Below are 26365 nucleotides of genomic sequence, written 5' to 3'. Positions count from 1 at the left end.
GCCTTTTTTGTTGCAGTAGCACACTGTCTCAACATTTTTAGTAATGCAAAAGAACAGGAATTGCCAAGGCACTTCTAAGGGTAAAATATCTAAAGTCAACCTTAGATTTAAAATGCGGATATCAACTCTTTCATCAAAATGCTGCTGCATTTAGAATCTGAGTTTTAGCACCAGAAAGTTATGCCTTTTAAAATCAATCAATGGATCACACGCAGGCTCAAACAGAAAACCTACCAATAATCACTGAAGAAACATTAATGATTTGAGAAATTCTTAAAGCATGCAAATCTAAAGCTAATATGAAAATGTAATAAATGTATTTCCAGCATAAATACAATATGATATGCTCTTCAGTGAACCTAGCTAGCAAATACTCCCTGTTACTTTTTCAAACATTCTCACATTCTACTTTGTCCTAATTTTTAATTTTCTAAACAAAGGAAGGCTAGAAGGGTCACATTTTGGAGAAGAAAGGGCTCCTTGTATTCCACTTATGGTTCTTGTGTTTCAGGTGCTAACTGAAAGAGTATTAGCTGTTTTTCATTTTAAAATGTTCTGCCTCTACCACTCTCCTTTTTCAGTAGTATGTTTTTGGCTAGAGGTTCAGAGGCCTTGGGGAGGAATCAGGAAAACTGGGAAATTTTGAGGATCATGGGGAAAATGCGTACAAATATATTTTTTCTCTAAGAATGAATGAAGCACAGGAAGCAACATTTGCAGCTCTCTCTCCCTTTAATATTGGTTGTAAATGCAATTTTACTTGCGGAAAATATATTTATATTTTTAAATTTCATAAATATGCTAATAAATACAATCTTATATGCCAGCTATAAATGATGTCTTTTATGTTGTTAAAGCAGACAAAATAGGTTTAGATTTGGTAGGAAAGCATGCTGCATACTGTTTGTATTGACTTTCCTGCCAATAGGAATAAAAAAATATTAGAGGGAAAGTTTGCTTCCAGCTCAACTGACTTAAAAAAAAGGGAGCACTAGCCCTAGAATTAGTTTTCAGGCAGCTACTCAGGCTGCCCGGTGGGGGTGGGGGGAGTATCTTCAAAATCACAAAAAAACAACAACGCTTCACCCCTGTTATATGTGAACCTACCTCTTAATCATTCGGATTGCTAACTCTGGGTTGGGCAATTCCTGGAGATGTGGTGGGCAGAGACTGGGGAGGGTGGGGTTTGGTCAGCAGAGGGATCTCAGTGGGGTATTATGTCACAAAGTCCACCCTCCAAAGCAGACCTTTTCTCCGTGAGAACTGATCTCTGCACCTGGAGATGAGTTGTAATTCCAGGAGATCTCCAGGCCCCACTTGGAGACTGGCAATCCTACTGATCCTCATTATGTGTTGCTTCATTTTTAAGTAGGACCTAGTTCTATACAGCAGACCAGAATACAGAAATGAAAGATTTCAGAAAGAGCATCCTCAAAGAGAAAGTGCGGATCAGCAGTTCTCAACCTTTTTAAGCCTGCAGGCACTTTTGGAATTCTGACACTGAGTTGTAGGTGCAACCACAAAATTGCTGCTATAGGAGGCAAAGCCAACCATAAAATGTTGCTTTGCTTAACTTATAGTAACTCTGTGGTATTTAGGCAGAAGTTTTGTTTGACATGATGTCTTTTAAAATGAACATATGGTTAAAAATTCTTTTTGCACACACACAGCTTACCTTCAGTCTTCAGTGAAGATCCTTGTGCTATTATGATAGCTGTTGTTAAAGCAACATTTTAAAAAAACATCTGTGCAGCCAATGAGATCTCCAGTGGCCAATCAGAAGCCCATAGGCAAAAGTCCCACCTGGCCCCCCTACTCTCTAAAAAGTCTTGGTAGAATGGTCATCATGGTGCCCACAGGCACCATGTTGGGGACCTCTGGTATGGATATTTTCCACTTCACAAATCTGTTAAAAAGTGTTATGAGAGAATAAAGGAGAACTACTGGACTGTGTCCCACAATATGTAATATAGTATGAGTATTGTACTAAGTGCCATTATAGTAAATATTATTTCACTTAGCAGATATAATTCTGACTAGTTTATGACTGTTAGGAGTACCACATATGGAATTATAAGAGATACTCCTAGCAATCATACACAAGCCAAAGTTTAGCACCTTACTTTAGCTTAACTGGAGCTTAAATATCTTCCCTTGAAAATAATCTGATTTATTATTGACTGGATTGTGTCTAAATTTCAAAGAGTGAGGAAAACATATGTAGCTTGAGAGCTGCTTTTCACATTCAACCTTGGCTTTTGTTTTAAAAGAAAAGTGAAGCAGAGAAACATCAAATGGCTGTATGCCAAACAGAATACACTAAAACCTATTATATCGGGCATCCACCAAGGATGTTGTTATAAAGTTAATGGATATGGAAAAGTGATCAAATATGAATCTGTTCCCAACAGATGTAGCTAGTTGTCATATACCCAGAAGTAACTTACACTATGGGAAGTGTACTAGGATGCCGAGCTTTCCAGTTTTGAAAATATTGTTTACTTTGACACTTATAGTACCATCCTAAGTATCCTTATACCATTCTAAGGCCATGAACTTCAACACATTTAAAATTACATAACTCTGCTGGAATGAAATTATTAGTGCTCTACTAGTTAGTATGTTAGTGAAATGCAGCACTATGACTGCAAAAAGACAGAATTCTTGCAAGAGTATCTATGTAATATGACTACAAATGTGCTCAAAAAGAGCAGCTTAGAGATAGTGTTTCAAGAAGTGAAAGGTTAAATGGAACTGTTTCTAGACAAGTTATGTAAATAACAATTCATGAATATCTGTCATATGACCAGGAGAAGCTAAATACTGCAACATATTGTTGAAAAAATAAGCTGGATATTGAAAGATCTGTAACAACCTGTTAGGGTCTATAGCTTGCAAGACAGGAAAGTCTTAACAAAATGAACTGAACAAAATCTCATTCTGTCATACTACAGTTTCCAATTCCTTGAATTCTTAAAAAAAATGCTAAATATGTGGTTCAATATAGCTATGGTAATTAACAGCTGCAAACAATTCAAAGATGCAAACAAAACACAATATTTAAAGGAGAAAGGCATGGGAAAAGGTAGGAACACATCTTCAGCAACAATTATTTGCATGCTTACAGCTAATTTAATGCATCATTTCCCTGCCTTAAAGCACTCCAAAAATGACAGACAATATCCAATGCGTATTGGATCATTAATAATTTAAAGCAAAAGAAAAGAAAAAGCAATAGGAAAAAGCATTGAAGAGAAAGAAATAAGAACATACCAAATCTAGAACAGAGATTGCTGGCATAGCAGTCTGCTGCAGGTAATAAAAAGAAGGAAAAAGAAAGATGCACAGTGAAAATAAGGGAAAACTGAGATTTGTACTATGCCAAAAGCATTTTTCTTTGATTTGTTACAACAGCTGTATATTAAAAAGAGAACATGCAGTGTTTTGATACTCTAGTATATAATAAATGATTGTCCCTAAATAAATCAGTTATAATTTTTAAAACTACTTATTTTTATGAATTGTTTCCTTGATTTAAGGCATGATATATTCTATCAGTACATAGATAATTAAAATGCAAATGAGGCTGTCTACTGTGAAGGAGCAGCTGATTAACTGCCTTCAGTTTTTATACTTTATTCTTACCAGAAACAAACCACTTTTAAAGGTGTGCAAGACCTTTAGAAAATTTAACTTTGAATCCTATTGTAAAAACAACTTAGTGAGTATGTTACACAATATAGATGGCCAATTAAGAATACGATACAACTCTGAAAGCAGCTAGATTAACATGTGAGATGATTTTTAGTTTAAAAAACTAAGCAGAAATGGAATATAGTATAATTATTCTGTCAAGGACATATTTACAGTATTCCTTTTATCCATAAGTTAAGCACAATGTAGAAAACCAGCCAGAAAAAAATGAAAAGAGAGAGAGACAGAGAGAAAGATAGAGAGTGCAAAGCATTCTGTTGAAAAATGCAGAGACAGAATCCTGAAAATCTAGTACTTTCAAGTCTGCTCTAATGGCAATACTAGCAATCTATATAAGAAAAAAACCTTGCCAAAGAAAATTTGACATAACATCTGGGCCCTACTGGAGTAACTCTATGTAGGATTATACTGTACATCTGACTATTCACCAGTGTTTTACAGTGCAATCCTATACAAAGCTATTCCAATCAATCTCCATTTAATTGAATGGGTTTAGACTGGAGTAATCCTGCATAGGACTGCACTGTTGCACATGCTAGTTTAGGTTTCCCAGAAGAAAAAAGCATTTTGTAAAATTTGAATCTGTTTCTGCAATTATATTTGGTACATAGTTAACTGCACTTGAAATCCTTGATGCAGAACAACAAATGCTCTTCTTAGAATAAACAAACTAATGCATTGACAAATGAACGATGAATAAATTATCTTTGGTGGCACTGGTTTTATAAATAAAATAATGAAAAAGAATTAGATGCACTTTCCAAAATGTCAAAGTTAACTATCCTTTTGGGTTTTTAATGAATTATATCATAGTGGATGCCCGATTTTCCATGCCAATTTTTTTTTCTGTTAAGGGGACTGAAAGAAAAGCTATCCCCAGCTCAAGCTTCCTCATTAGTAGCTTGTGATATCCCATTTAATTTAACAAATTGTGACAGATAAGGCCAGGCTTCATCATGTAGAATGAAAGACAGGGACATTAAGACAGTCCAGTCCTCCTTTATCCTGTAATGATATATTTTTTAAACTTAGACTTACTACAGCACATACAAGTTTCAGGGCACAATATTTTAAAAGGATTCTGAGTTTACCCTTGCTCTTCTCTCAGCTTCCAGACGCTGCATAATCAACATAGTGTCTATATCATCATCTTCTTCATCATCTTCATCCTCATCTTTTTGTTTTGATTCCTGGAGTCGTTTCTGGAACTGCCACTCTAGCATGAGCTTTCGCAGACGGTCATTCTCTTCAGCAGTACGATCTGGCTTGTTTTGAAGTTCTTGAATCTCTTTGCTAAGCATGTCCACAATGTGCATCTGCTGCTGTTTCTCCAGTTTCTCCTTAGCATCTCTTTTCCAAGGGTCAGGAGACAGGCTATCACTAGAGGACAACTCTTCTTTGCTTATAGTGATGTACTGCAGATCTCTTCGCTCAATTGTTCGGGGCTGCTGTTGAGGCTGTAGTTCTCTAATGACAGTTTCCTGGGACCTCTGCAGTGTTGAAGGCTTTTCTGGTTTTACTTGCTGAACTGTCACTGGAGGAAGTAAGGATTGAGCAGAAATTAATGGCTGTGCTCGCACTTGTCCAAGTTTTCGTTCCTGTTCCCGACGTTTCCTCTCACGTTCTTCCTCTAAACGTGCCTTTTCTTTCTCATACCATCTCTGATGCTCCTCTCTCTTTTTTCGCTCTGCAGCAGCAACTTGGGATGATGACTGTGGCCCTAATTGGCTTGAAGAAGGTGGAGGTGGTGGCAGAGGCAAATCCATCTGCAGTCCATCAAAGTCAGCTGCATAGTGCACTGGAGGAGGAGGGGGAGGAGGAGGAAGGTCTGTTCTAGTAGACTGAGAAGCTGCCAATGATATTGGTTGAGAGGCAACAGGAGTTTTCCAACGGCCAGGTCCACTTTTGGTTAAACAAGATCCAGGGGGGAGAGATTTAGAGGAATGGTTCAAATGCTCCTGGCTTGATGTACTAGAATCCACAGAAGAGTTCATCCATGGGTCACTATCAGATTTCCTATCAATGTATTCCACATCTTTTCGTATAATAACCTCTAATCGATTCCTTTCTGGCTGATAACCTTTATCATCCCGCAGTTCTTCTTGAGAACGAGTTACACGCTTGAAGACGGGGGGGGAAATTACATATAGTTAGTTTTCATAATTTAACATTTCATATACAGCAAAAACAAATGAATGATCTATTCTAAAGTTTGACCAAAATGGTGCATTGTTTACTCTCTTCCTTAAAATCAACTGCTTCACAGGCAGCATACTACAACAATTCAAAGCCTGCAGGCTCTCATTCTAAACAAGTTATGCAAACTAAAGTAACTGAAAGCTGCAAGACAGGATTACGAAACTACTCTGGAGGCAGGATAAACAGAAACAGAGTTCATGCCATACACCCATTCTCATCCTAAGATCACCAGCAGCCAGAAACCTACTTGTGGAAACACTTGAAGTCAGCACCAAAATGAGTAACTGAAACACAGTCTAACAGCTGCGGCAAACTTCTTTTCTAATCACAATTAAACATAAGGACTATTGAGAAAGTGAAACCATCTGTTCAACCTGTTGTATTCCATTCTCTTATTGGTTTTCTTTCTTTCTGCAATAATGGAAATTATATAAGAAAGCATCTGAATCCCTTGTAAAATGTGCCATCTTCACAGATATACTGTGCTTTTATTCATTTGTTAGAACAACTGTGAAGATCAGTAAAACATAGTATTTCCATCTGAATATAAGAAATCATATACCTGAAAAGTGCTAATATAATTCTGTAGACTTGAATTTTAACTGACGTTTCCTTATTCTGCTTCCCAGATTTATTTTAGACACAAAATTGACAGTATGCAAAAGAAATGTAATTGGTGACTGTGAACAAAGACAGCTTATTCTGGCATTCTCTATCAATGGCCTTAAGCATGACCTAAAAAGAATGCATTGTCTGGAGTGAAAGCATTTCTTATGCTCTATTAGTCCAGAAGCATTTAACACAAAGCAACTTGTGTCAGATGCACTGTGAAAATGCTACTAGCAGACTGCTAATGACTTGGGTACGGTGAACACAGCTAAAACTAGCATTTTATAGTTTCACAATAGTTAATGCAATTTTCTAGTATAAGGCTGCACTTAAAGCCATTCCTTAGTATCAGTTCTTTAGGGAAAAAAATAAAAGATGTCTCCTGTATGATTTTCATTATATAAAGTGTGTTTCAAAGTCAATTTCAAGTGTGTACAGATAATTTTTCAAATAAGGCACCACTGTGCAGATGTTTCTGCTAAGTTAATTTAGATATAATATAGATTTACTTATTTATTTATATTTAGACTTATATCCCGCCCTTCTCACCGAAGTGTCTCAGGGCGGCTTACAACATTATAATTTACATAGGTTTGGTTTAAAAACATTTACAAATAAGTTAAAACCATAATTAATAACAAAATAAGAATAAGAATAAAAGCAGCGGTCTGTAGATGCATTTTTGTTCCATCCAGAAGATGTTCTCCTTGTCAGTTAGATGTTATAGGCCTGCCGGAAGAGGGCTGTCTTACAGGCCCTGCGGAACTGCCCTAGATCCCGCAGGGCCCGCACCTCATCCGGCAGCTGGTTCCACCAGTAAGGTGCCGTTATTGAGAAGGCCCGATCCCTGGTGGCTTTTAGACGGGCCTCCTTTGGCCCAGGGATTACCAGCAGGTTTTGTGAACCCGATCGTAGTACTCTCTGGGGAACGTGTGGGGAGAGACGGTCCCTAAGGTAGGCAGGTCCTAGGCCATATAGGCCATTAAAGGTGATGACCAACACCTTGTACTGGACTCGGAATATTACTGGCAGCCAGTGCAGGTCCCGGAGCCCCGACCGTATGTGCTCCCATCTTGGGAGCCCTAATAGCAGCCGGGCAGCGGCGTTCTGCACTAACTGCAGTTTCTGGGTCCGGCACAAGGGTAGCCCCATGTAGAGGGCATTACAGTAGTCCAACCTCGAGGTGACCGTAGCGTGAATCACTGTTGCTAGGTCATCGCGTTCCAGGAAGGGGGCCAATTGCCTCGCCCGCCTAAGATGAAAAAATGCAGACTTGGCAGTGGCTGCTATCTGAGCCTCCATCGTCAGTGAAGGCTCCAATAGTACCCCCAAGCTCTTGACCCTGCTCGCCGCTATCAACGGCGCGCCGTCAAAAACCGGCAGGGGGATCTCCCTTCCCAGGCCGCAACGACCCAAGCAAAGGACCTCTGTCTTCGCCGGATTCAGCTTCAGCCCGCTCAGCCTAAGCCACCTAGCCACTGCCTGTAGCGCCCAGTCCAGATTTTCTGGGGCGCAGGCGGGCCGGCCGTCCATGAGCAGATAGAGCTGGGTGTCATCAGCATATTGATGACAACCCAGCCCATACCTTCGGGCAATCTGGGCAAGGGGGCGCATATAGATGTTGAATAACATCGGGGAAAGTACCGCCCCTTGAGGCACTCCGCAATCAAGCGTGTGTCTCCGGGACAGTTCCTCCCCAATCGCCACCCTTTGTCCCCGACTCTCAAGGAAAGAGGAAAGCCATTGCAAGGCCAACCCCTGAATCCCTGCGTCGGCAAGGCGGCACGCCAGGAGCCGATGGTCGACCGTATCGAATGCTGCCGATAGGTCTAACAACATCAGCACCGCCGAGCCGCCTTGATCCAGATGCCGCTGAAGATCATCCACCAGGGCGACCAGCACCGTCTCCGTCCCATGGCCCGGGCGAAAACCAGACTGGTAGGGGTCAAGGACTGAAGCATCCTCCAGGAAACTCTGTAGCTGCAGCGCCACTGCAGCTACAGATGTTAGTTTTAACATATAAAATATGTAACATATAAAATATGCATATAGATGTTAGTTTTAAATTCAGAACTTCAGTTTTAAATTTAGAAACTGGTAGAATTTATTTTCTAGGTGCAGCAGCTGTATAAACCAGAGATGTATAATTCTAGTTCCATAATACAATTTTGAAATTACTTAAAATTTAGTCTTAAAATTATTTCTGACCTGCATTGCAGTGCTGATATAATGATTACTTTCTGTTTGAACTTGCGGTTTCTCTTCATAACTTGACCATTGACTTTGTGCAGGACCCATTCTGTCTTGGGACTTGGAGGCTGGGAATGTGAAATATTCCCTGGTGTAAGTTTGTGTTGGGATAGGATATGCTTCAGGTCTGGGTGGCAGCATTTGTTCCTGTGTGAAGACAGAAATATACAAATATTTACATTATATGTACATTATATATGCATATACAAACATATTTTATATATTCCAAACATTTAAATGTAGAATTCATGGCTTGTTATTTCTAACCTCTGTACAAAGATTTCCAGTAGAGACTGATGTTATCTTATTAGCTGTCCCAGCCGCATATGCATTCTTGGTCCCAGGACTTGGAGATTGATCTTATGAAAAACAGAGAGTTATGAAGTAGTTTTATTAAAGAGAACTTTGTTAGTCTATATAATACAAAACTTTTAACTGATGGAATAAACAGGAGTTGCTTATCTTTAATCATATTTTCCACTTTTTGCTCTTGTATTTATTATTTCAACTAGTTTATTGAATGTTGCATATTAGCATTTCCCTGAATACTCATTTAAGAATTTTTAGCAAGTAGTTCTTTTCTACCATTTTAAACATCAATAATGTCTTGCTTACTTGCTACATTGGGACTGGATCGGTGATCTGCTCGATTCTTCATTAGTCTGTCATCTCCTGGCAACTTCTTTGGTTCATTATATTCTGTCCAAGGTAGCTGAGGGCTCTCAGGTGATCCATTCTGAGCAGAATTGTTATACAGTTCAAATCCTTCACTCTTTGGTCGGGGTTTGCCTGAACCACGGCGGTCTGAAACTGCAAAAAAGAGTATTACAAATAATGCTTCCTGCCACAGTTGTAACAGAATGGTTTGACAAAGTATGAGTGCAGGGATGCTGACAGATCTTTCTTACTCTCTCCCCTAAGCCTCTGAAAAGCTGATGCTGGAAGGTATGGAACTCTGCCAAAACCCAAGCAACTCAGGAGGCTACAATTAAGATGGGAAATTGGTGAAAACCACTAGCATTTTCCTTTTCTGTTAGCAGTGCGCTTCTATTAGATAGACTTTTTGCTGATGCAGTGGGGCACTTTCACCTGACTTTTCCATGGGCCACATGGTTCTAGGAAAAATCCCAAAGAAAAAACCCCATGGACATAAATGCTCACAGGAAAAGAGCCCCCATGGAATAAGGCTGCCAAGTCCAATTCAAGAAATATCTGGGAACTTTGAGGGTGGAGCCAGGAGACTTTGGGGATGGAGCCAGGAGCAAGGTTGTGACAAGCACAATTGAACTCCAAAGGGAGTTCTAAAGGGACCATGCTCCTTTTAAATGCCTTCCCTCCATAGGAAATAATGAAGGATAGGGGCACCTTCTTTTGGGGCTCATAGAATTGGACCCTTTTGAAACTTGAAGGGCATTTTGGGGAGAGGCACTGGATGCTATACTGCAAATTTGGTGCATCTACCTCAAAAAACAGCCCCCCCTCCAAGAGCTCGAGATACCTGTAGATGAATTATCCATTATACAATTCTTTTATTAATTACAACTATGTTTATTGATTTTTCCTTCCAAATACTTGCCAGAGTCAGTCCTGCTTAGCTTCTTAGATCTATGAGGACTTAACTACTTCTGCTATTTAAGAAAGAGAAGCTATCACAGAGCAGGCAGTAATTCACCTAACCCCAAAACCATAACTTTTGACATTCCTGAAAAGTACAGGCAACTGATACTTCACAATTCCGGTTTGGAAAAATCCAGACAGAATTCTGGTTTTAGGTGATAGAGATCTTATGCTTGAATTAAACAAAGATACCATCTATGAGATGGCACCTTTGATAAAAGTGCCAAATATGTTTTACCAACTGTACACATGGCATGCCAAGGTGGGTAACTCATATCCACCATGTATTTACATTTTACTTCAAAAAAAGAACATGGGCACCTGTAATAGGATGTTTGAAATAATGAAGCTATTGATTCCAGATCTGTTACCTCAAAAGGTTTTAGTGGATTTTGAGAAGGCTTGTACGAATGCAGTGAGGATTGCCTTTCCACACGCTGAGGTCAAAGAGTGTTATTTTCATCTGTGTCAGGGTCTCATTTTTTTAAAATAATTTATTGTTATATATTCCAACACCACTACACCTCTGTGAGAGTCCCAGGCCATAGATACATTATAATATTCCATATATTTATAATTATTAACATTTCATCCAAATACAACTCCATCCCTCTATTTAAACTTCTTATCCATTCATTTCCTTATTAACCAACCAATCGTCTTAAATTGTTTAAACTTTTCCAGATACCTCACCATCTTTCTAAACCAGCCCTCCTCTTGTTCCCTAACCTTTAATCCATTCATTCTTCGTATCTTCATCATTAAATACTCCAATATTATTATATTATTCATTTTATCCCTCCAGTGATTAATTGTCAGTTCCTCAGCTTCTTTCCAATTCCTTGCTATCACTTGTCTTGCTGCTACTAACATCAAATTAATCCATTTACTATCATCTTTTGATCCTAATCCCACACCATCCAAATTAATAATTGCCATTGCTTTAGATATACTTATTTTTCTTCCCATAATCTTTGTCATCTCTATGCCAACCTGAACCCAGAATTTTTTCACTAAGGGACAATCCCACCACATGTGACTGAAAGTTCCAATTTCTCCACATTTCCTCTAACAATTTTTACTCCCTGATTTAGAAATATAATACATCTTAATGGGTGTATAATACCATTTCTGTATCATCGTCAATCCCTGCTCCTGCATTAACCTAGATGTTGTAACAAAGGGAGGTAATCTAAAAATCCTCTCCCAATCTTCATCAAAAATTTTATCTTCAATATCTGTTTCCCAATATTCCTTCAAAAATTCTCTTGGGGATTTCCCCGTACCTAATAAAATCTTATACAATTTTGAAACTATTTTTGACTTATCTTCTCCATACTCTTTCACCAATTTTTCAAAGGGAGTATTAATTCTTTTACCAATATTTTTAAGTTCTTCCTCCTTCAACAATGAGGAGATTTGACTTTTTAACAACCAATTAATATTATTCAAAATATTATACTCCTCTTTTTTCACCCCATCAGTACCCCAAACTTCTTTCAATTCTCGAATCATAATCCTCTTCAGTTTATCTCCTACTTCCTTTGACAGCAATCCCCTTAATGGAGTAAATTTATCATAATACCACATTTTAGTAATAGATGATATCTCCGGAGCGAGTTCTTTTTTCCACTTCTCCCATACCCTACTGGGCCCCATTAAGGTTGATAATTTATCACCTTCTTCCTCCTTTTCGTTCTATCAAATAAACTTTCCTTTCCTCCTACTACCTCTAAATTTTCCTTTTCTATCCCATTCAGCTCTTCTCCTAACTCTCCCTCCAACCAAGTCATTAAGTGCCTTAATTGATATGCATCATAATAGTAAATTATATTGGGAATCCCCCATCCCCCATCTTTAATACCATAATATCTATACCTACCAGCTGTCCTTGGTTTCTTTGATGCAAAAACAAATCTATCTATATCTCCTTGCCACCTCTTCAGTACATATTCTGGTATATGCCAAGGCAATACATAAAATAAATAAGTCAACCTAGGAACTAGAAACATTTTAACCACAGCATTCCTAGTACTAATTGATTCTTTCCTCTTCCTCTAGTCTCTCATTTTAACTTGAATTCCACTCCAGATTCTTTTATAATTATACTCAAATATCTTTTAATATTCCTAGGAATATTTACCCCTAGATATTTCACCATTTTATTTGCTATGGGAATACCCAAAATTTTTGAAGCTGCTAATTGTAACCCTGGTTTTACATTAACACACATCATCGAAGATTTTGAAAAATTCACTTTTAACCCTGACACTTCCTCAAATTCCTGTAATATCTTTTTTAAAGGTGCCACTGCAGGCTCCACATCCTTAATTGTCACCATCATGTCATCTGCATACATTGTTAAGAGATTCCCATCTATTTTCCCTTTACCTGGAACTTCAAAGCCTATAATTCTTTTGTCCTTTTTTAATTTATTCACTAATGGTTCCAATGCTAAAATAAATAACATAGGGGATAAAGGGCATCCCTGCTTCGTACCACTCATTACCTGAACATATCCCTCTACTGATCCACCAACTCCTATCTATGCCTTGGATTTAGAATATATTGCCTCAATCATATTTTGAAATTTCTCCCCAAACCTATACCTTTGAAATATAATCTTCATATACGTCCAATCCACAGAATCAAAGGCTTTATAAATATCCAACGCCAAAAGCGTAAGCGGCAAATCCTAATTTTTAGCTAAATAAACCATACCCATCACCATCCTAACTGCCTCTACTAAATACTGTTGAGGCATAAACCCAAATTGATCTTTCCCTATCAATTGTGTTATAAATTTTTTAAGTCTCATTGCCATAACCTTGGCAAATATTCGATAATCCATATTGGTGATAGAAATTGGCCTATATGAATCCCTTAAAGTCTGATCTTTCCCAGGTTTCGGAATTAACACCAATCTCGACTCCAACCATGTAGGCGGTGTAGGAGATCCATCCAAAATTCCTTGAAACAATTTAGTCACATGAGGCACCAATATATCCTTAAAATGCTTATAAAATACCGCATTAAAACCATCCAGTCCAGGTGCAGATTGCATATTCATAGAATCTATAGCCATCTTAACTTCTTCTTCCGTTATATCCTTATCTAATTCTTTCCTACTATCTTCCCTTAATTCTAAAAATTCCAACCCCTCACAGAATTTTTCAATATCATCATTTTTAATCCCTTTATTTGCATACAATTTATTATAAAATTCTATAAAATTCTCCAGTATCATTTTAGGTTCAGTTTCCAAAAAACCTATATCATTCCTGATTGCCTTAATATTTTTCCTTACCTGAAAATTCTTAATTTTATTTGCTAAAATTCTTCCTCCTTTCCCTTTGAACTCATAATACTTCTGTCTATTATACCATAATTTTAACGTAGTCCTATTAACATCCAATACATTCAACTCTTCCCTTTTCCTAACTACTTGTTCTTTATCCTCCTTCTTCTTAGATTTCCTAAATTTCTCCTCCAATACTCTAACTTCTTCTTCTACATCTTTAATCTTCCTATCTTTACCTTTCTTCAATCTCACCAAATTCTGTATACACACACCTCTAATAGTGGCTTTCATTGCTTCCCATATTATTGTTAATGAAGTATCTGATTTCCTATTCTCCTCAAAATATCTTTCCATTGCATTTTTAATATTACACTTATTTACTTCATCGGCCACTAACCATGGATTAAACTTCCAATTATAAGATCTAGTACAATGACCTATTTGCAAAAAGGCTGAAACAGGGGCATGATCAGTAATCTTAATCATCCCAATCTCCATATCTTTTACCCAATTCCTCATTTCTTGAGAGACTAAGATTCCATCCAATCTTGAATAAGTTCCATGAACGGCAGAGTAAAAAGAATACACCTCATCATTAGGAAACATTTCCATCCATAATTCTAGCAGACCAAATTTCCCGCACACTCTTTTAGATTTCTGTGCCTTTCTTTTTTTAACATTGCCTTTCCCTTGCAAGTTAATATTAAAACCTCCCCCTATTATTTTAGTATAGGGCGAAAATTTTTCAAACTTCTGCAAATATCTGTACAATACATTCAACTGATGCACATTAGGGAGGTACAAAGAAGCTAAAGCCACCGGCTCTCCCTCCAAATGACCCTGTACAAAAATAAACCTTCCATCCTTATCTCTCATTACTTTATCTTCAACAATTAAATGCTATTCCCACCCCTCTGCTCTTCAAGGAGCCTGGAGCAATAAATTTCTTACCTTTCCCAAATCCAGGAAAATTCTCTCTCTTTCCCCCCCATTATATACCTCCTGCAAAAACACCACATCTGCTTTTAATTCTTGAATATATCTCTCAACTCTTGCCCGTTTCAGGGTCTCATTAGGAAATTCAATAGTGTTGGCTTGAAGACTGAATATGAAACTAATATGAACATAAAAATTACACTGAAATCTCTTGCTGCATTAGCCTTTGTCCCAATCAATGATGTGAGAACTGTTTTTGATGAGCTTGCTGCCACATTTGCAGATGAAGACAGCTACAATGCAGTGCTCATGTACTTCTTTTCGACATATATTGAGGGTGCAGCAGACAGAGATCCTCAGTTTCCTATAAGAATATAGAATCATCATGATGCAACCCTGGAACGGTCACCAAAAACTATAAACTGTTGTGAGGGATTTCACAATGTTCTTAATTCCTTGTTCCATTTCAGTCATCCCAGTGTGTGGTCTATATTCGCTGGACTGCAGAGGGACCTGACTTGTCACAAACTAAGGTTGGCTAATGCACAGGCAGGTCGCCTAGAGGTGAAAAAGAGGAAGTATGAGGCACTACATGACATGGTTGCCACTTCTGTGCAGCAATATGAGCAGGTGGAAGTTGATTAAAGAGATTGGCTAATTTGCAATGAAGAATTATATTGAGTTATTATTATTGTTGTTAAATAATTGTTGCTTTTACTATTAAAGTTAGATATTCCTTTGTTGTGGTCATTGAGTATACCACAATGTATTAACATTAAAAAGTTTGACAAATTGTAAATTAATAAAGTTGAAGTATTTAATTTTATTTAAATATAGTTCTGTGTAGAGTTTAATTTCTGTTATTATTGTTTTTCCTTCTTAATAAAGTTCATTGGTAACAAAATTGTCACTTCTTGTTGCATGTAAATATGACTTATTTTAATCCTAAATAACAACAAAATATTATTAATGGTTATCCACAATTATAAACATCTATGGTGCTTTACGTATTTTTTCCATGGGGGCTTTTTTCTATGTGGGCTTCTTTCCATGTGGGCATTTCTCCATGTGGGAATGTTTCCATTGGACTTCTTTTGTGTGAGCATTTATGTCTGTTGGGTTTTTTCTTTGGGCTTTTTCTCCTTTGTGCTTTTTTCCGGTTACCGGACCACATACCCTTCCTTTCCCCCACAAGTACCATGACTTTCAGTATCAGATTTTGAGAGCTCTCAGGAGTTTGAAGGGAAAGCAAAGACAGGAAAGAGCTGTGTCAACAAACAATGACCTTCTACTGGCACGTAACTGAAACCAACCAAACAAGGGGAGCTGATTTCAACACAAGAGCCTTAAAATTGGTTATCATTACTACTCTAGAGAAACAAACACAAGATTCAACATCAATTTAACACTTAGGTACAAAATTCTTTAGATTTAGAAATTTGTTTGCTAAACAAATTTCTACAATAGGACTCAGTTCATTATTTGCTTAAAGACATAGGTCATAACAGGGCGTTTTTGGTAGCAAAAGCCCAGCAGGAATTCATTTGCATATTAGGCCACATCCCTGACATCATCATTGTTTCATTCAGGGGTTTTTTTGTAAAAAAAAGTACAGCAAGTAACTTTTACATATTAGGCCACACTCCCTGGCACCAAGCCAGCTGGAACTGCGTTCCTGTGCATTCCTGCTCAAAAAAAGTCTTGGGTCATAACAAAAAAAATTGTCAGTAGAACCACTGCCTTATAACGAAATCAGACCATTGGTTCATCAAGGTCAATACTGTCTACTCAGACTGGCAGAATCTCTCCAAGGTCTCAGGGAGAAGTCTTTCATATTACTTACTACAGGGTCCATTTAACTGGAGATGCCAGGGCTTGAACCTGGGATCTTCTACATGCCAACCAGATGCTCTCCCATTGAGCCAGAAAACATTTTTTGATTAACTAAAACCCAATATTGTGCCTAGTATAATCTAAACTGTTGTAATAAGGTTTATTCCTTATTTGGTGTAGTGGTTAAGTGTGTGGAGAACCAGGTTTGATTCCCCAGTCCACTTGCAGCTGCTGGCCTTGGGTCAGCCACAGCTTGCAAGAGTTGTCCTTGAAAGGGCACCTTCTGGGAGAGCCCTCTCAGCCCCACCCACCTCACAGGGTGTCTGTTGTGCAGGGAGAAGATATAGGAGATTGTAAGCCACTCTGAGTCTCTGATTCAGAGAAAAGGGCAGGGTATAAATTTGCAATTCTTCTTCTTTTCTGTCTACAGTATATCTCTTCAGAAATCTTGAGGACATTTTTTCTCTTTTAACAAAATGGCCCAATAAGAATGTCACACTGCATAATCTGCCATGTGTCTGTCAATTTTTATTCTCTGCTCCTGCCAAATTCTCCATCTATGACTTCTCTCACTCTCTGTCTTGCTTTATGCCCTTACATACATGATGTCAAGCAGTATTTCATTTCTAATGTAACAGACGTTGGGATTCAAACCTGCCAGAAAAATCATATATCTCTATTGTTTACACATTGACACAAAAATATAATACAGCTTGTACTTAATGGCCTAACAGAAGTTAAATGTAAGATACCAGCAGGAAGAGGAGAATTACACATGGTGGAGTGAAGAAAGATGGTGATACCTCAAGGGGAGGGGCCACAGTCGGGTAGAACAAATATTTTGCATGCATGTAAGGTCCAAGATTCAATTCTGGCATCTCCAGTAAAAAAAAATTAAGATAGCATGGCTGTGGCCAAGGCCATGGAGGGCTGCTGTCAGAAAGAATGGAGTATTGGACTAGAAAGACCAGTGGACTGATTCGATGCAAGACAGCTTCATATGTGAGAAGAAACTTTTTCTAAAGGTAAGCTGCAATGAGAGAGAAGCTATGGGTTTTGTGCTTGGAATTTACAGCTGAAGACACAGAAAAGTCCAAATTCACCTCATCCTCTCCCAACACATACAGTCCAAATTCACCACATCCTCTCCCAACACATTCTGTAGTTACTGCCATGATTTTCACATCACAGAGATGCAGTTGCTTCAAAAAGGCTTATGAGGCTATGAAATATTTGCTAAATATGGGACACTGCCACTTTTTAAATTTTCAGAACTTCAGCTATGTAGGGGAAAAAAATAGTGTATTAGCTATGAGTCCTATGAGAAAAAAAATGTTTCAGATCCTGATATTAGAGCCTCCAGTATACATCCTGCATAAAATTCACCACAGACTTGAACAGATTAAATGGTACTGGGTAGAATTGGTAACACGTTGTGCATTAGCCTTCTGGGAAGAAGGAAAAGCTGCAGCCTCCAACTGAAAACATAAAAATCAGCAGTTGATCAAATATCTCTCTAGCAAACAATGGAACACAGTGATGGTAAAAAGTCATGGGCAGAGGAAAAAATGTGGTAGCCATAGCAGCGATCCCCAGCTAGGGCATTCACCAACGAGTTTCCTAGCACCTTTCTGCATCTTTGCAACACTTCTTATCCCCATCCAGTAACAGTACCAGGCTCTTGTGTATTCCTCCCAAGGGAAAAAGTGATGAATGATTCAGGCTGTTCCATATTTATATGAAAATGATTTCTCCATGGAAGGAATGGAGGTATGGCTCTGTTCATATCATACTGTATATAGACATTAATGTTTTGCATTTGTCTACCTCTTTGCATCATTGGTGATGGCTGGTTAAGCAGAGTTGCTAGACCATGATAAATTGCTCCTTGTTTTGCCACTTCTAGTGTCACCACCGATCCAGTTCTTGTCATCAGCTCTGCTGCCCTGAGGTAAGAGTTAAGAGAAATAAAGTAAATTTGTTTGTATTGATTATTAGTTGTAACAAGAGAAAGGAATAAAGGTCACAGAGAGAACCATTTACTCAAAACGAAAGCACTGCAAGTACATAAAACATATATACTTTTAGAACTGGAATTGATAGAATTAAGACAGAAAATGTGAAATAAGAAAATAACATTCTGTCTTATACAATATATATTTTTATTATTCTTTTATATGCCACTGTTGTAAATGAAGAAAATAAAGCAGCAGAAATATTGCAACATAACAGATTTTCTTTTACATTTTACATTTGCATATTGAAGAAAAGAGGTCTCTAGTGCCTGCTGATGCTTTCTCCAATGCCCATGAAGTGTTCTTAGAAAGTGAGCAGGGCTAAGTGGGCTTCTGACTGGCCATTGTAGATCTGATTGATGGTTAATTTTTTTAAAATATAAGATTGAGGGTAAGCTGCAGCAGTAATATGAATACATCTTTCAGGCAAAAAAATGTTTTTAAAGAATATGCTCATTTTAAATGTCACTCTCTTAAAGAGAGCATCTGTATTAAATGCGGAAGAATCAGTATCAGAGTTGGGAAAGACCTCAACCTCTAACATTTTGTGCTTGGCCCCGCCTCCTGCAGCTGCCATTCTGTGGCTGTACACACCACCCTGAGTCAGAATTCCAAAGGTTTTCAGAAGCTGAAAAATATTGGGGACCCCTGCTTTAGAAAGAGAACTGAACCAATTACTGCTTTTCCTTAAGCAACATGTCGATTTTAACAGCCCCCACATTTTAAAAAACAAAAAAAACCCACCATCAATTTTCCATGTTACATAACAATAGCAGAAACAGCTCAAATCACTTTCTCATTTTTGTCTTTTAAAATCTAAGGGCTGCAAGTTTTAATGATTAATTGGTTTTAATTATAAATTAAGATTGGCAATCCCAGGAATGACAACAAGCAAAGGTATAGCACATCAGAAAATTTCACCATGCAGGTACCTTGGCATGCTAGTTAAAGGTGGCTACGTGTAGATTTTTCTTATAAAATTGTACATTAACACACGTGTAACTGTCCCTTAAGGATTTTAATATAGCATTTCCTATTGAGGTTTAACATTCATACAATTTCAGCTTATCTGACTAATCACTTCATGCATCTTTGTCTAAAAAGAATTCATTCAACTGACAAATCTACACCAACCCCATCATACTCTAATTATAATCTATAATCAATCAAGGTTAATGCCCTATTGGGTATCACTACTCCTGGTCTCTTCAAGTTACTAGGGGATGAGTATGGAACTACTACATGAAAAGATGTGCTGATTTATGCACTTTCGTAGCCACAACTCTTGGAAAAGAGTTCAAATTTCTAAGTGAGTTCTAATAGATACACTGTGGATTTGTTAAGAGTAGGCTGCCTACAAATTTCCATATGACAATTACAGAGTAACTGTAAAACACAGCACCATGCCATCAATATGCTAATCTTACTTCATCTCCATGGTGTGTTCAATGATCTACATGAAGGTGGAAAGAGAAGAATTGTTTATGAATAAGGTGGTATAAGAGGACAAAGGAAGGGAGCCTCAACATTTAACATTCTTAACAAACATGTAAAGTCATAACTTACCTTTCTTGGGACAGTCCAACCAAACTGCGTCCATCCACACTAAGCAACTGATCCCCAGCAGCCAGCCGCCCATCCTGGTAAAATGTTTAAGTTTTAAAAAGTTACATTATTGCATACAGGATCAATCAAGCTAGATAACTGTTCAGAAATATTCAAAAATCATTCTAAATGTAAACTGTTTTAGTAGATACAGATATTATTGGGGATAGGCAAGAATCTCCCCACAATTCTAAATTCATCACAAAAATCATCTGGTTGTAGCTTGCAAACCAGGGTTCGTGCCCATTCCTATCCATGACCCTCCCCACAATTCTGCACTTAATTATTTTGAGGTTTGTGGGGCTCTTGGTGAAAAGCAAGGGGAGCGAGAAGGATTGCTGAAATGGCTTGCAACCATTTTGGCCTAACAGTGGGGCTGGAGTGGCAATCAGCTGTTAGGCTGAAATAGATGCAAGCCACTTCAGTGATCTCTTTCACTCCTCCCTACTTCCAAGGGATTGTTGAAATGACTTGCAGGCTCTGCTGCAGTTTGGTTTGAATCAGACTGCCCAGCAAAGCCCCAGCTGATCCTGTGGGGAGAGTTCTCCCTGCAGGATCAGCTCCTTTGCAGGCTCTGCTGGGCAGTCCAGCTTGAACCAAGCTGCCAGCAGAGCCCCAGACAAGGCTGCAGTGGCACACCTTGCAAAGGCCATTTAAAGGGTTGCTCCTTTCCCTTTAAACGGCTTTTGCAGGGTGTGCTGCATGAGTGAAGTCCAAGCAGTGAGTTCACCTGGGAGTGAGTGAACTTGCTGCTCTGAATTCACTTGCACACAGCATGCCTTGCAAAAGTTACTTAACTTTAAATAGCTTTTGGAAGGCATACCATGTGTGAGTGAAGCCCAAGCAGCGAGTTCACCAGGTCACGAACCCCACAAAATGAACTGGTTTGGTAACAAGGAGGGTTGTGAAGGTTTGTGGTTTGTGTGGACCCAAGAACAAAAATGAACCTTTATTTTTCCAGTTTGTGCCCATCCCTAGATATTACTCACCACATCTGCAGCACCACCTTTTACTACAGACTTCACATAGATTCCAAGTTTATCTTGACCAGCACCCTAGAAACAGAAACAAGAATTATAAATGTAGTTAGATTTCTCAAGTTTTTTCCTCATTTTGGGAGACATAAAAAAGTCATTTTTATATATTTTTACATCTTCAAAGGGAAAGGTTTTTTAGAGGGAATAATTTTAACTGGAATTATTTAAGCATTAGGAACAGCTGGATTAGAGCTCAGGTAACCAAAAAAGTACTGCCAGCCTTCAAGCCTTGCTTTCTGCCAGTAAAAGCAGGGTCAAGCAAGCTGAGTCAAGCTGAAAGCTCCAGAGCTGTTTTGACCTTTGTTGGGACAACTCATCATGGCCAGGGCTAGCAGCAACCACCAGGCAACTTTCTACCATTCAACTTGCATGACTCATCCAGGCCCAGATGCTTGCTACTGTTGAACAGCAGCCATCACAGAGATGCTAGTGTGATGTAGTGGTTAGAGTGTCAGACTAGGATCTGGAGACCCAGGTTTGAACATGGAATCTACTCTATCATGGAATCTCACTATGTGACCTTGAGCCAGTCACAGACACTCAGCCTAACTATGTCACAGGGCTGTTGTGAAATGGAGAATAGGATAAAATGGAGAATAAAATGGAGAATAGGAGGATAGGAGAATAATGCAAGCTACTTTGTGTCCCCACTGAGGAGAAAGGCAGGGTATAACATAAATAATGTAGCTGAAGACAGGTAGCAGATGAAAAGTAGTTTTGGTTGGTGGGTGGGAAGGAGAGCAGGGAAAGGTGAGAATGTGTGGGCCACTAAGACAAGAGAAAGAAGAAATAAACCAGAGAAGGAGATACAGAGTTAAGTGAGGTCTGCCACAAGTTATTGCAGGTTTTCCACTGTGCATTTAGGTTGTAGCAACTATATAACTGGACTGGAGCTGAGTAATACTTCACTATATATCTTAATAAAACCACAACTTATGTAAACCCTGCAAATGAAGAACCATTAAATAAAAATCATACCAAAAATCTGCTATTCCACTGTTTTATTTTTTATGCCTCCAAATATGACACTGCAAGTCTCTTCACACCATAAGGAAATAAGCTAGATGCACTCTCTTGCAGTATATGCAAACATACTGTTCCCCCAGGTGTTTGTCTTTCATCTTGAATACCCATACCATAGGTTCCCAGGGCAAACATAATTTTTCTATAACTATGTATAGGAGACAGTGTAGTCCAGAGAGAATGTGAACAGGTGCTATGTATTGAGGCACAAACATACTTCTTTTTCTAATGTGAGAGTACGTTTTAATAAATACATACCTAAGTAAGCAGCTGTCAGTTTAGAAATAATTCTGTTCCCCTACACAAACTTCAAACACCTAGTTTCAATCCTCTGAGGTTACTGATAAGGCTCAGCCCTAGCAAGCTAGGTTCAATCTAGTCCTGGAGGATCTCAACCATGGATGCTAGCCCATGGGGAGAGGGCTCTTTTTTCACCTCCTTTTCCCCAAAAAACTTGCATTAATTTTTTTATATCCACACAATACCATTTTTCAAGTCTCTGTAAACTTTTGGCAGTCTAAAAGATGGTAAAAAAACTTTAAAGGTTAGTTTGTAAAACTGATCAACTCAGAAACTGAGTTCTTCCAGCAGGCACTATCGTAACAAAATAAATGCATACATTCTAATACTTCAACTGCTTACATTATAGTTTCTTTACAAAAAGAATCTGACAAATGTCATTCTCATGGTTTGCTGCAGTCATAAATTGAGGCACATTTCAGAAGTGAGCATAAAAACAGCTCAGCTACATGAATAAAATGATAAGATTACATCTCAAATAAATTTAGTTTGAACTGTCAAAACTATGAAAATGAATATCTGCATCTGAAGATAAGAGATGCTTGAGGGCTGGATCTATATTACAAAACCAAGTGTTTCACCTCATAATAAGTTTTGATTTTGCAAACTTACCCATTTAAGGAAGTATACCACCATCCCTGAAGTATATATGACCCTACCTGCCATGTATACATGGGAATGAATAAGATTTTATTTATTTTGATATTTAACTTTATTTTATTTATTTTTTGGGATTTCTATCCTGTCCTCCCTCACAAGCAGGTTCAGAGTGGGTTATGTCAGACTAATAAAACAAATAAAAGCAATCCATATATTCCAAGTTAAAAACAGAACCAACTTAACGAACAATGGTGAGCTAAAATTTAACAAAGTCAGCAGCATCCTGGCAGTGTGGTGTAAATGTATTGGGAAATCTGCATATCAAACAGGTGGCCCCAGCTTAACACCTACATAATAAGTTGAAGTAGTCTGTAGCACAGATGGGTCAGAGCAGAGGAGGTCAATATAGTCAGACACCTGCCACCTCAACCAAAGGCCTGGTGGACCAGCTCCATTTTGCAGGACCTACAAAATTGTAAGAGATACTTCAGAGCCCTGATCTCGTTTGGAAGCATGTTCTGGTTGAGGCTAAGCAGATGTCTTTTGAGTTGGGGACAACCAGAAGATGGTGTTCAGATTAGTGTAACACTTTCCGGGGGCCTTACAGGGAGAGGTGGTCCCTTCAGGTATGCTGGTCCCTGATCGCATGGATCTTGAAGGTTTATACCATAGCTTTGAACCTGATCTGGTACTCAACTGGAAGCCAATGCAGTTGATGCAACACTGGCTGAATGTGTACCCACACAAATGTCCCAGTCAGCAGGCGTGTGTTGCTGCATTCAGTACCAGCTGCAATTTCTGGGTCAGACTGAATCGTAGCCCTGTGTAGAATGAGTTACAGTAGTCTAACCTGGAGGTAACCATTGCATGGATCACCATAGCCAGGTCATAGGAGGAGAGATAGGGAACCAGTTGCCTGACCAGTAAAAGGCCAATCTGGCAACATTCATGTCCTGGGCCTCCACTAACAATGAGGCATCTAGGATCAATCCTAGGCTCTTCACTGTTGCTATCAGTGTCAGTGATGCCCCACCAAGTATTGGGAGTCAGATTCCCAACCCCACTCCACCACAACTCAGGCACAGGACCTCCGTCTTTGGTGGCTTTAATTCCAGCTGATTCTGTTGTAACCAGCCAGCCACAGCCTCTATTGCTCTATACCAAACTTCTCTCCTTAACAGGGACTCAAAAGTAGCAAACATTATTATCCCCATCTCCATTTATCCTCACAACAACCACTGTGTGAAGTACGTTAGGCAGAGAGTGACTGGCTTAGGATCACCCAGTGAGCATCCCTGGCTGAGTGGGTATCCAACTCTGTGTCTCCCAGATTCTAGTTCAATATGCCAGTTACTACACCAGGCTGGTTCTTTGCTGCCTTGCTATATTAGAAGATTACGTACTGATTAAGGAACAAAACGTTTTAGAATACCTTAAGTCAACCAATAACACAAAGTCTGACCACAAAAACCCCCCACTTATGCCATCATCAAAATGGATTTGAACAAGGAAGCACTTGCACACCAAACACCAGCACAATTTTAACAGAAAGGAAGAAGGCATTTTCATCCACCAATCTTGGTACCCAGCTCTGCAAAACACTCTACAGACTATAAATTGCAGAAAGTCTCAGAACAACCAGCACATTCCACAGAACAATCAGCACAGTCAACAACCATCTTCCTTATCTTCAAACCCCTTCCAACCCTCCCAGCAATTAACACGGAACAATGGTCACATTCAACAGCCAGTTTCTTTATCACTACCCTTCCAGGAAGCCCCACCAAACAATGGGCACATCCACCAAACAATGGGCACATCCCTGGCGCCACTCAATGCACAGCAGCCAAGAAGGTCTGAGCGCCTGCTCCGGCTGCAACGCCACTGAGGATGTTCTCCACAGCTGAGAACAAAACGTCTGGAAGGAAAACTTTCTCCAGTAGAACACGGCACTTGATCCCGAAAGATTCTACAAACCCTAACAAGGAAGCACTGTTGCAGCAGAAACCAACAACAATGGATGACACCATATCCACAGTAAGATAGCCTACCAGTCAAGAAAAACTTCTTAATACCACAATGTCATATGAAAATAAGGAGCTCAACAGGGCAATCATCCATTAAAGATGTTCTAGAATTCTTCAACAGTCGGTAAAATTAAAAATTGGGTATCACACAAAGAAAAAAATCACATGGCGTTTAATGATATATTTTATCCTACATCTCTGTATTCTTTCAGGTCCAATTTATATGATCATAGTACCAAGACATCCTTTATTTATTTATGTGCTGCCATTCTCCCCACAGGGGACCTAAAGCAGCTTATTCTCCCCCCTCTCCATTGTAGCCTCACAGCAACCCTGCGAGGCATCTTAGGCTGAGGGTATGTGGCTGGCCCAAGGTCATCCAGCAAACTTCCATATCATATACTTGATAAGTTAGAACACAGACAGAGAAATACAACATTAGAAGCAAACAAATCAAGCATTTTCTGCTCTCAAGTCTCCCTAATTCCCAAAGCAGTAGGGGTACCTTAGATCAGTACATGACTGATATAATTGCATTTGTTACACAGAAACTAACCAATTATATATTTTAAAAAAGTTATTAGTATTGGGAATGGCTGATATAACATATCCCAACAATTCGTGTTATTGTCAGTATTTATTGCAGCACAAAATGTAATACTCGCCATACACAGGTTCTATTTAGATATTTATTTACAGCATATCTAATCTCCCTTTCCCCAAAACTGGATAAAGACTGCTTATAATGACAACACAATTATAAATCCATAAGAAATAGCAGAGCTGGCTACCACCAAAAACAATCAGGTGGCAATGTTAAAAGTCCCCCTGAATATTGCCATTTTATATAATCTGCAGAATCTTGGCAACACAGAAGCCTTACTCTTTATTTCATGAGGGCTATTGCATAGGAAAGGAGCATGCACTGAAAAACTAAATGTGAGTGATTTTTTTTAAAAAGCCAAGAGTAATACACACACACACACAGAGGTAAATACTTAGCATGCTTGTTTCTGTTAACTGTTATCATGAACAATGTATTAGACAGCTGAGGAAAGATCTGTGTTAAAATTACTTTGCTGCAAAACAAGTGAACACAGATGACATATAATCTCTTTTATTATGACTGAGAAAGATGTCACAAAATAGTGTAAGAGCCCCCAACTTCTCTATAGCTCCTCATCAGATTGGATGTTCTTTAAAGGGGTGAATGGGTGGGTTGATATTAAGAAGAAAATATTATTCTGGCCATGATGTTAAGTTCTCTTGTCTGCATTGTATTAGTGTATTAGGTGGTTG

At 38.7% G+C, this 26365-nt stretch overlaps 1 protein-coding gene across 6 annotated transcripts in view; it reads right to left on the bottom strand.

Annotated features, from left to right (window-relative positions):
- AFDN (afadin, adherens junction formation factor) overlaps positions 1 to 26365 on the bottom strand; it is a 221883-nt gene that overhangs the window by 18255 nt on the left and 177263 nt on the right. For all 6 annotated transcript variants that reach the window (XM_060242324.1, XM_060242299.1, XM_060242308.1 and 3 more), the window contains 7 exons: positions 21069 to 21134; positions 20041 to 20114; positions 18287 to 18405; positions 9388 to 9582; positions 9040 to 9131; positions 8731 to 8919; positions 4806 to 5834 (listed from right to left, as the gene is read on the bottom strand). In XM_060242324.1, the coding sequence (XP_060098307.1) occupies positions 4806 to 5834; positions 8731 to 8919; positions 9040 to 9131; positions 9388 to 9582; positions 18287 to 18405; positions 20041 to 20114; positions 21069 to 21134 (1764 nt within the window). The remainder of the gene's footprint in view (positions 1 to 4805; positions 5835 to 8730; positions 8920 to 9039; positions 9132 to 9387; positions 9583 to 18286; positions 18406 to 20040; positions 20115 to 21068; positions 21135 to 26365) is intronic.

The sequence above is a fragment of the Heteronotia binoei genome, chromosome 1 (genome assembly GCF_032191835.1).
Source record: "Heteronotia binoei isolate CCM8104 ecotype False Entrance Well chromosome 1, APGP_CSIRO_Hbin_v1, whole genome shotgun sequence".
NCBI lineage: Eukaryota > Metazoa > Chordata > Lepidosauria > Squamata > Gekkonidae > Heteronotia > Heteronotia binoei.
This window is presented reverse-complemented; position numbering and strand designations above follow the sequence as displayed.